Here is an 11,103-nt window from a genome sequence, read left to right on the forward strand (position 1 = left end):
AATCATCATCCCCATCACAATTATCATCATCAGCTGCGAGAACCGCGTGCTTACCGTTCAGTGGTTCTGGCTGCCGCAGTTTCGTTCACCGATGATTTGGGAAGGTGGATAGACAGCTGCGCATTTGAGACAGTGGCCGACATAATAGATGCACATATACAGGGTTGTCAGTGGACTTTTAATTGGGGAGATTGAGAGGGGAGCTCCGTACTGAAAGCAACTGTTTGGATACGTGAGTGCCATCAAGGGCTCGACTGGGCCATGTCTGACCATTTATCTAAACGTCTACGGGTTCGCACCCTTGGAGACGGCAACGAAACGGGAAAGTGAGTTTGCTGGTAATGGGGATGGCTTTCATACTTTCCTGCCAAGTCGTTGTTTGACCTCTCCTAGCTCGTTTCCACCCTTCATTTGGCTGTGTGAAAGGAACCCTTCGAGGAAGTCGGTCGACTGGCATAAAGGACACGTGACTAGGCCAGAGCAACGCATGCACTTTGATTAGTTCATCTACCGTTGACGAGTTATTTCTTCCGAGAACTATTCAACATACTTCAGCACTATTGATCCCGTGTTCCCACCAAACTCAGAAAACGCTCCGGAAACGACGATGGTCATGAATGGAAAGTCTTTGGACGTCCTCTGAACCGAGGGTAGTAATATAATAGTAATAAAAATAAAAACCATCCAGCTGTAGCACCCTTTCGGTGCCAAATAGCCATGCCACTCGTAGGTTGCACGAGGGCTGGGAAACTGCCAGGTTGCCCAAGCATAGACAGGAGAAGTCGAGAGGCAGAGGTCGGGTTCAAACCACGAAACTTCCGGTCAGTAAATTCGCGCCGTCTCGCCCCCATACTAGTAATAGTAATATAATAGTAATACGGAACGCACCGCAGCATTGTAAACTCGAACACTGACTGATTGGCTGATGTCACGCCAACACCACAGGCGATGCAGGTTCACGAAAGTTGCTCTGGCCTTCTCAGTCGGAATGGAAATCGTGCCCTTGGCTAGACCAACACGAAGGACAGGCGATGCAGGTTCACGAAAGTTGCTCTGACCTTCTCAGTCAGAATGGAAATCGTGTCCTTGGCTAGACCACCACGAAGGACAGCTGTCCAAGTAGACAAATTTGTCTACTACATCAATCGGCTTATCGGCAAGCACGAGGTTAGGGTGAGAGCCCACATTCTTGCAGCGAATGCCAAACCGTTAATTAGCATTATTTAGATTATTTAATATTGTTTGCATCACCACGTAAAGAATCCTTCAGCTGCAAGACCCTCTCGGTGCATAACTTCCATGCCACCGGAAGGAAGCACGAGGGCTGGTATACTTCCAGGTTGCCCAAGCCTAGACAGGGGAAGTCGAGAGGCAGAGGTCGAGTTCGAACCACGAACCTTCCGGTCAGTAAATTCAAGCTCTAACCACTGAGCGGTTTCACCGCCACGATTTCAGATCCAAAAAGAGCTATGTAGTCTGCGCATTCGATGTCTATGAGTGAACGCCCCTGGATCACTTCGACCGTATAGACATTAGAGGCTGGTAGTAAGTCTTCCATCAGAGTATCAGTGACGAAGATGTATAAGAAAGGTAAAAGAGGATAGCCTTTCCTGAAACCACTTGAAGTGGCAAGCTCAGGCGAAACCTTCCCAAAGACAGACGCATCTGCGGGAGTTGATGTACAGCGCCCAAGAGGAGGGTCAAGGATTTATGGGGAACACCTTTGCTCCACCGACATTGCCATAGTGTATGACCACCCACGGAGTCAAATGCATCTTTAAAGTCAAGGGAGACAACCATTGTTGGTCTCATGGAGGAATGTCGCTATTCCAGCAGGACTGAACCCAGCTTGGTTTTCACGCATCTGGTAGGAGACCAGAAAGAATCCTCGGTGCCACAGCTACCCGAATGACGCCACAGTGGTTTCCACACAGTGTCCATGTACTCTTTTTGAAGACAGGAATAATCGTCGATATGTTCCATTCTGTAGGCACATTCTCTTCACTCCATATCGCATCAATGAGTTTTCTTACATGGACCATGAGGAATTCTCTGCCTTCTTTGAACAGGGGTGGATAAAAACCTTCCGGTCCTGACGCTTCTCACGTTTCGGTACCGATATTTTGTACTTTGTTTCTTCTTTTGACGGAAGACTAAGGTTTACATTCCATTCGCCCGTATGCACCAACTGAATAGGCTAATGTGCTCTTCGGAGTGTTCGGCCAATCACTCCAGTCAAAGATTTTGCGAGTGAATTAATGAGCCGTCTTTTTCACTTTCCGTTTTACCGGACGCTGCTTTCCTAGGGCATCCATCGTATCAGTTGATAAACGGCACGGTTGTTCCGGCATCAAAAGCATTTTCCGTTTCCAGAGTTTCCGATGTCCGATGTCTTTCCTTCACTATTTCACTTTTGAATGCTTCTTGTTCGAAGAATGAGGCTAGATAACCAGACGTAAGAAGTATCCTTCTCAGCATCAGAGCTACATAAGCCAACAAAACAAACAAGCACCGCTTTTATGTCGAGAAGCATTGAGCTGAATTGAGCTGGATAACCGGACGACGCAGATACGACTGTTCATTGGGGTTCAATCCAGCAAAGCGCGTTCGTCCATGGCGTTTTAAGAATAAACATGCTTTCGTCTTGTATGCGTGCTTCAGAGAAACAGCATTCATCAATTTTGAGGGGGTATAAGGTTTCAGCTAGCATCACCTGTTTGCCAATAGCTTACGCTCCTATAAAGGAAGGATCTCATGGATTTAGAAGGGTTAATTTGCTTATTGTTAATAGGCAGCGATGAGCATAAAGCCCTCCGGTCAGAGAACTGACAGTCAAATGACCCAGCAACGTCCGCTTATGTGGCGGGAAAGGATTACGAAGGGACATCGGTGGACACAGAACTGTGCGGGCAAATGATACTACTCAAGCCAAGGAAGGGAGTTTGATTTTGGCACCCCACCGAGAGCCCTTGATTCAAAAGTCTGATCCACGAAACAGTGGGAGAATATCGGGGACCTAGCCCCTAGCCTCTGACTCAAAAGTTTGACCCGCGAGCCAGTGGGCAGTAGGGTTTTTCTTTGGGGACCCTTCCCGGAGCCGAGGACTCAATGGTTCGAGCTCGGCTGTGGGGGGTTGGCCCGACGCGAGGGTGCAGGGAGTAAGGCATTATTGTCTCACTCTTGATGCGGCTGTGCACAGAAGATGCCTTTTGAGCGGTACAAGACTCTGATTTTAAAAGTATTTCGGTCATATTGAATAATGTGCAGGATCGGTGTGCGCGAAAGTGCAGCCTGTCCCATCGCTTGTTTCGGAGCGTGAAATTTGAAGGGAGATAGATACCAGGCGAGGCGGTTGGAGGATTGACTTTAAGATGTTTTAGGCTAACGCACCTAGGGTTCATTCATAAACAAATACGGTCATCAGTCCTAACGGATGGGCCTAAAAGGATAATCCTATTAACAGGATAAAGGAGAAAAAGGATGCGTCAGCGGTAGCATATTTAGGTCTACCCACCCTGTTGTATGCAGCAAGGTGACTCAGCTGATGACACTACACGAAAGCCGATGTGACGTGAGATTAATCTGGTTGTGTGAACCATGGCTGTATGCAAAATTTGGTATTTTCAGAGCGCCATGATCAAGATAGAAAGACGGTTAGAGTCCTCAACAAAAGTCTTCGGATCAGAAGCCCAACACAAGGATGACTGTTTGACCAGCAGTTTAGGGCATAACACACGTTCTAACCCCCAAAGTAGATGACTAGGATAGTGAGTCAGTTAAATTTTTAACCTGACATGAACTGTGGTGTCGTAAAGACAGACTCCAATACACCTGAGTGTATCATGGAGGCAAAAACGTCACACGAGAGCAGCGTCGTCTTTTGTTATGAAGGTGCATGGGACACATGCCAACTATGCGGCTTTGAGAAGAGCATAAGCAACATCAGTAACCCAAAAGTTACATCAGAGAGTGGCACAGCTAAGATGTCATGCTGTTCTGGAAATCCAAATCAGTTACTTGAAAGGTGTACGAAATCTCACATAGTGGCAGCGTGATTGGGAGTAAACTTAGAATATGGAAGGACCCCGGTATTCGGTGCCACTGTCCTATGTTCCGCACTGAACATAAATAAAATGACGCCACTATTGGAGCTGTGGTTGGGACGAAAACGTTTAAAAAGATGTCAGTTGTACAATTTCGCGGTCTATGTGAAAATCAATCTTGTCTTAAAACAATTCTAAAATTGAAGTAGACAAGTCAACCGTAGAAATCGATGAGATATCAAGGATCTCCTCCAGAGAGTAACTGACGGAAAACTCTCCTGAGGAGTGGCCCCAATTCACAGGTATTCCTCCCAGAAGGGCACTGCAGACAGACATTAGTATTCGGTTGGTGTTACCATCCGAACACTGATCGTTGAAACCGAAGGAACAAGCACAAGAAAGACAATTACCTGGGAAAGACGAAGGAAATGAGGGCTAAACAACGGAGCTGGTGCAATACCGTCCAGAAACTTCAGGCAAGCGTTGATAAGCTCTTCCAAACCGTACATCACAGCCAGATTGTAGATTAGCCATACATTGGACAGGCGCAATGAATGCGTCAGGTGAGCAGATAGGGCACTTTCCAGACTACGAAAATCGTACTGGTGCGCCAAACCCAACACGTCCAGCATGGTCTATAAGGTGGAAAGGACAAGAAATCACAAGGCAGTGCAAAACAACATCACGGGTTTACGCAAGAAAGCTAGGGTTTAAATACAGCTGACCTGCGGTTGATAGATTTTAAGGCCAGTTGCAAAGGACTTCCAAGCGGCGGCTGAGAAAAATACTCTGGATGGCGGCATGATGTAGTCACGAGAAAGGAGTGTTTTGCCTACCTCTCAGATGAGAACGGGAAACGCTCATCATGAGTCTTCTAGAGAGAATTCCCTTCCGAATGGTATGTACTGTGAAGATGAAGGTAGCCTTCATCTGGTATGTTTTGACATTAAGGTGTCCCTAGCCTTCAATAGGGAATCGTTACATTTGTCCAACACTGGGGGCGAGATGGACCAAGTTGTTAGAGCGCGGATTTACTGACCGGATGGTCCGTGGTTCGAAACCGACCTCTGTCTCTCGGCTTCCCCTGTCTAGGCTTGGGCAACCTGGCACTATCCTAGCCCTCGTGCTCCCTTTGGGTGGCATGGCAGCTAGGCACCGAAAGGATGTTACAGCTGAATGTTTGTCTTATTATTATCTTCTATCTATCTGATGGGTCCTGAGAAGGGAGAGACCAGTCGTGAACAGTTTTCGCCAGCCTTATGGGTACATCTAAAATGACAGCTAGGCACCGAAAGGGTGCTACAGCTGAACAATTTTTTCCAACACTCAATTTAAACGTTGAGTGCCCTAGCTAAAAAACGTAAAAAGGACCTGCTGAAAGACTGACACAGGCTCCAGAAGAAGGAATCCCATCCAGAAATCAAATAGTGCAACTGTTTACTTTCTGGTTGCCTGAAACTAGTGGATAACTCTATCCGACCACTCAAGAATGTTGAGCTGACAGAGAGTAATAACAAGGCAACACACGGATCGTATGTCGATGTTTAATAAAGAAATTAAATCTATAACTCGGTGGTTATTCTAATGATCCGAAAGCTACGTCGAAAAGGATACCCTAAAAGAGAGAGGAGAATTCACTACCAACAGTAACAGAAACGACAAGTAGCTTCAAGTTCTGAGACTTCCATTTCCGAAAAAAACGCAAACTGAGAGACACGAGAAATTACACGAACATAGGGCTCGATTCCGATAGCTAAAACTCACAAGTGACTTCCAAACTCAGCGGTTCGGATGTACTTGAAATTTCCACGAACAAGAGGAGGAATTAAGACAACCTGCGAAAATCGTATCCATGCTCGCTTCACGGAATGGTTCATGATATGGAACTCATCACAGGGCCATAAATGTCTTACGTCTAGGAGTGCGTGGTGAGAGTAATCCACACATCTTGTTTGTTCACAATTGCGTACAGCTGTACTACAACCAAACCAGAAAACAGACTGATAAAATTTTACAGAGTATCGACTTCAAAGCTCTGGACTAGCAACTCTTTGACAGGAACTGACAGTACAGTAAAATAATCCTCCAGAAAAGGAACCTCTTTATTGGACAGCCTATGAAAAATTGAAGACTTCTGGGTTGACACCAAAAAACCCCAACATTAGGAGAAGCTTAATACTTAGTTTTTCCGTGGTTTTTATTCTTATGGGGATAGCTATATTCTTACATTCCGAATGTAACCTTGAACTTCGCATTGGCCAAAAAAGCAACGGTTAGCATACCGGTCATGTGGTGCGATCGTTCGGAGACACTCAAAACAGCTGGGCCTTAAGTTGGCCATTCAGAAACATTACACCGAAGAGGTTCTATCGGTGGCTACCAATACCTAACTGTGATCCAATCTCACTAAAACCAAGGCAGTCAGGTAAGTATCGCGTGGATATCTCTAATAGGTAGGAGAGATTCCGAGATAAACATTTGCATCAATCCACTGAGATCAACGAAGCATATCGGTTGTGATGCGCATTAGTGACAGACTGCTGTCCGACTGGTTGTTTGGGTAAGGATAAAAAAGGAATAGTTCAACCACCATAGTGCAATGATCCGGGTGACAGGCAACTATGGCTGAAAAGTAATCATATGATAACGCTTCACTTCCTGCGTCAGACGCCTCTAGGACGAAAAAAATCCGGGGAGTTTGCACACAGACAAGGAATATAGGGGTGATATTATGCGTCTTGCATCAGATCCTCGAAAGTGTAAATTATGTTCGATGACTTAGATGACTGCCATATGGTCTGGTATGTGTTTCACACGTGCAAAGTGCAAAGCGACACTGTAGAAATGAATGGAGTCGAAGCTAAACTCATGCTTTCCGACCAGCCAAATCCACTCATCAAGGAGACTACATCACTTTCCGGAATGGGGAAGTAATGGAAGCTCTGTTTGATCTCCGACGCCTACTGGACCGGCGTGGCTTCAGTTTATCTGTCAAAAGAATTTACCCTGCAGCAGTCAGATCCACCCTACAGTATGGATCAGAGAAGTGAGTCTGCGCGTAGAAGATGAATGAAGAGTTTGAACGTTCATCAACCGGCATTTCTAAATCTTTGCCCGGGGTTGAAAATAACGCCAGTTAAGCAGTCCCTAGGTAGGCCAGATGGTTTTCAAAAGACGCAACTAAACCACGATGAACGAGCTGTCCACATCCCATAGACTGAGTGCTGCGCATTTGTGAGGGACGTCTGCTCCAAATAATTTATTATTACTCGTGTAGATGCATGACGGGGACAAATAGAATATAATCAGTCTATGATTTTGTGAACTACGGAAGATTTGACCAGCCAGCTCAACCTGCAATCCGCCCAGATCATGCAGTTGGTGACACTTGCTGGTGCACCTCAGCTACGTAGTCAGTAGAACTTCAATTAAAAGTAAAGCATTCAGCGCGTGTTCCGTGGGTCAGAAAACATTCAGACGGCATCGTGAGCGTGGTTATGCCATCAGCACTACCGCTATTAAAACAAGGAACTGACTTCGGCAGAATTCCTGGCCGAATAACTGGATATCACGTTTATTTGGTCCATCGACTTGAACTGTAACACATCTCTGACAAAGTTGATATGCGAAGAGTTGCACGCCTAAAACAAGGGCTCTGAAGCGGAATCACTATATCATGACTGATCAAATCATTTCCGTCAATATCACTAACCGCCTACAGCTCATCCCGAGACATCTAGCGGAAGAATCGGCAGCTACCAGCTAAGCCCGGCAATAAATCCACCGATTGTTTACCAAACCCCTCTGAAACAGACTACAGTCTGTTCAATTAGCAGCCCCAAGCAAATCAGGATTCTGGCTGGTTTTACGCACGACACAGTTTTATCCTAATTGACTTCACAAGCCAAGAGATGACCCAAAGGACAGAAAACATCCCTACCGGTGTAATTTAGCTTCGAAAATGGTGATTTTAATCGTTCCGGACACAAATAGTGCAATCATTAAGGGCAAGTGTGGTAGCCTGTTCGATGCAGCTTCTTGAGACCGTCGGGGAATGTGCTGCCGGTAACAAGGCTGATAGCAACTTACGTCTGGCTGGCAAGATCCTGCAAGTTCCAGGGAGCGCAGCAGCTGATAAGGATCTGCTAACTGTTGGACTACTGCACAGCTATTCAGAGACTAGCGACAGATAATAGGTTGTGAAGCGGTTGGAAGAATACGGTCCCACGTAAGGGAAAAAGCACCTGGGAAAAGTAATGGAACCCCGAAATAAGCACCCACGGTTACGTGGGTAGAAAGAGATCAAGAGAATCGCACACCTAAGGAGAGGACAATATACGTGAATCAAAGGTTCATCAACAGTCACTTACCCGCAACTTCGTAACCGTCAGACGCCCGGTGTATATGTACTGCAGCACATGTTTAAAAGCTGCGGCATTAATGTCGTTTAATTGAATAACGGATCTGTTAGATTCCGCGAGGCCGCCATACAGCAGAGCTCTGAAATATTCCGACCGCGCAGCGAGAACAACTTTGTGTGCCGTAAACTGCACTCCTTGTACAACGAGTGTGACATCACTAAACAGCTCGTTTCCGTACAGATTACTGATGCTGGCTGCCACATCAGACGAATGGTCAATGTACTGCGTTGAACGATCTCGGGGTACGCGGTTGGTAGCGCAAACTGCGCCAGCCACAGGGAATGTCGCTCGATCTGACATTTTGAACAGATCACATCACGGTCTAGTGACTTCAGTAAATCAAACACTGCGGATAAGTGTAGCGCCGGGAACTGTCTTACGACCGTTACGCCGCAATAGGAGCAACTGAAACTAGACGGGAAGCGAAATCAGCATGTAATTAATAGTGTGTTAAGGGATAATAAATCGTTCACCTACCGGCACATAACTGCATCTGAGTGCACAGTGAGCTCTCCAAAAGCTTGCGTACATAAAACGATGTCCGTCAGGACTACCCACTCTCTCCATTCCTATTGAATTTCATGGTCGACGAGATAGTGAGACGAACTCTGGAAGGTCTTCCAAACCCCAGCGTTCAAAAAGCCTCTAACGAAAACTTTGTCAAACGACCTCGTTCTCGTCTTCGGAAAGAACAAAGCGCAGGTGCTTTTGGATGAACTGACCAAAGTCATCCCGTCCTTTGGCATACTAAGAAAGTGTGAGCTCATGATTCTGGACATGCAATCAATGAACATACCGCTTACAATCCAGGGGGACACCCGAAGCTTTGGAGCGTTTTACATATATTGGGAGTTGTACTGGTTCTCACTGTAGTGTGACAGCTGAGGCCGATGCACAAATCTGCAAGGCTCGGGTCAAGTTTGGTAATTTGAGACAACTATGACGTCAAAGTGGTAAATCCCTGAATCTCAAGTTGTGTATATCAGCCTACAGTATGAACTGTTTTGTTGTGTTTGTGAGACTGCTTGTTCGAGCTGCAGAGCGGAGAATCCTCCGACTGTTCGACAGCCATTGTCTTAGAACTATAGTTCGTGTGGGTTGACATTATAGAGGTAATCATTCAGCAGTAACACCTGTCGGTGCCTATCTGCCATGGCACCCGAAGAAGGCGTGAGGGCTGGGATACTGCCAGATTGCCCAAGCCTACACAGAAGTGATGCAAAAATCAAGTTCAGGCAACGGACCATCTGGTCAGTAAACTCGCGTTCTAACGACTCGCCCCGTTCGTTTGCGTTGGTTTCGGCAAATCCGTAGCAAGTTTTCGGTTGTGCAACCAGGCCTTAAATCGAGGAATTTGTCCGGTGCCAGAAGCTGCATCGGTTATGCCATGTATTGCGTACGCCAAACCATCGTTTGCCGAATAAAGTGCTGTTTTTCGCGCCCAATCCAGAGAAGAAGGAGAAGAGAGGTGGTTGCCCATTGAACTAGCAGAGGGACATGAGAGATTACAAAACGCTTGGTTGCTGTCAGTGCTACTCAACCTCCAGAATGGGGACCATGTGAACCCCACTGCACCTGGTTGGAGACGCTGCAAGGAACAGCTGCTAATCGGTGTCAGTGACGTTCTTGTTGTCAGCAAGCTGGCAATACGTTCCTCCCCTGTGTACCCTCATTCTTTCCTTTACAATAAGACTTTCAAATAAATCACGATTGTATGGCAGCGAAGCATCAGTGTTGAACACTGATGTCATGCCGTTGGTGATGATGATGATGATGTTGGTGATGACGTTCCCTTCTTAAAAATATGCTTTCCGTTTCCGCAGACACAGACAAGACCCCAGTTCGGTAATGCACATTGGTCTACTCAAGATGAGCCAATATAATTAACCTTGCATCATTCGCGTACCAGTGATGAAAACGCTATAATGCATGGTATCTATAGCATGGAAGTAGCACTCACTATCCGGGCTGAATGAAATGATACACACATCACTAGTGTAATCCGTAGGCACCATGGCGTACATTCGGTCAGTCAGAGAACACCACCCTTCTGTAGTCGGTTCAGTTCTAGATCGGTATTGATAATATTCCTCCGACGGTTCATCATCATCACCATTGTCAGCTGTAAGAACCGCCTATTTATCGTACAGTGGTTGTAGCTGCAATCGTTTCGTTCACCGGTGATTTGGGGAGGGGGGGGGTAGATAGCTGCGAATTGGATGCGGGACTGATAAATTCGTGCGTAAATACAGCAGTCAGTAGACTGTCAAGTATGAGGATTCGGAAGGGAGTTATGTATCAAAGGTGAGAGCTTGGATGCACGAGCACCATTGAGGGCGCGACTGGGCCACGTCTGACAATGTCTCCAACCATTGATGCGGCCCGTCCCGGGGTTCCCATCCAAGAGGACGGCAGTGACCAGGACAGCTAAGTTTGCTGGTAATGGCTTTTATACTTCGCTGCCGCCTCTAGCTAGTTCCCACCCTACACAAGGCGGTGAGAAAAGGACCATTCAAGGAAGACGGTCGACCGGTATACGCAGCACGTGGCCAAGCCAGCACAACTTATGCAGTGTGATCAGTTGATCTATCGATTGTGAGTTATTTCTTCCAAATGCCAATTGACATACTTCAGCATTG

The 11,103-nt window shown here is 46.5% G+C and overlaps 2 protein-coding genes across 2 annotated transcripts in view; one reads left to right on the plus strand and one right to left on the minus strand.

The window, feature by feature from the left end:
- T265_06373 (hypothetical protein) overlaps window positions 1-11,103 on the minus strand; it is a gene marked incomplete at both ends in the record, with an annotated part of 45,369 nt that overhangs the window by 23,618 nt on the left and 10,648 nt on the right. The window contains 2 exons of the mRNA XM_009171614.1: window positions 4,454-4,678; window positions 8,414-8,757. Of these exons, the coding sequence (XP_009169878.1) occupies window positions 4,454-4,678; window positions 8,414-8,757 (569 nt within the window). The remainder of the gene's footprint in view (window positions 1-4,453; window positions 4,679-8,413; window positions 8,758-11,103) is intronic.
- T265_06372 (hypothetical protein) overlaps window positions 1,072-11,103 on the plus strand; it is a gene marked incomplete at both ends in the record, with an annotated part of 14,018 nt that continues 3,986 nt past the window's right edge. The window contains one exon of the mRNA XM_009171613.1: window positions 1,072-1,173. Coding sequence (XP_009169877.1) covers window positions 1,072-1,173 — 102 coding nt within the window. The remainder of the gene's footprint in view (window positions 1,174-11,103) is intronic.

The sequence above is a fragment of the Opisthorchis viverrini genome, assembly GCF_000715545.1.
Source record: "Opisthorchis viverrini unplaced genomic scaffold opera_v5_126, whole genome shotgun sequence".
NCBI lineage: Eukaryota > Metazoa > Platyhelminthes > Trematoda > Opisthorchiida > Opisthorchiidae > Opisthorchis > Opisthorchis viverrini.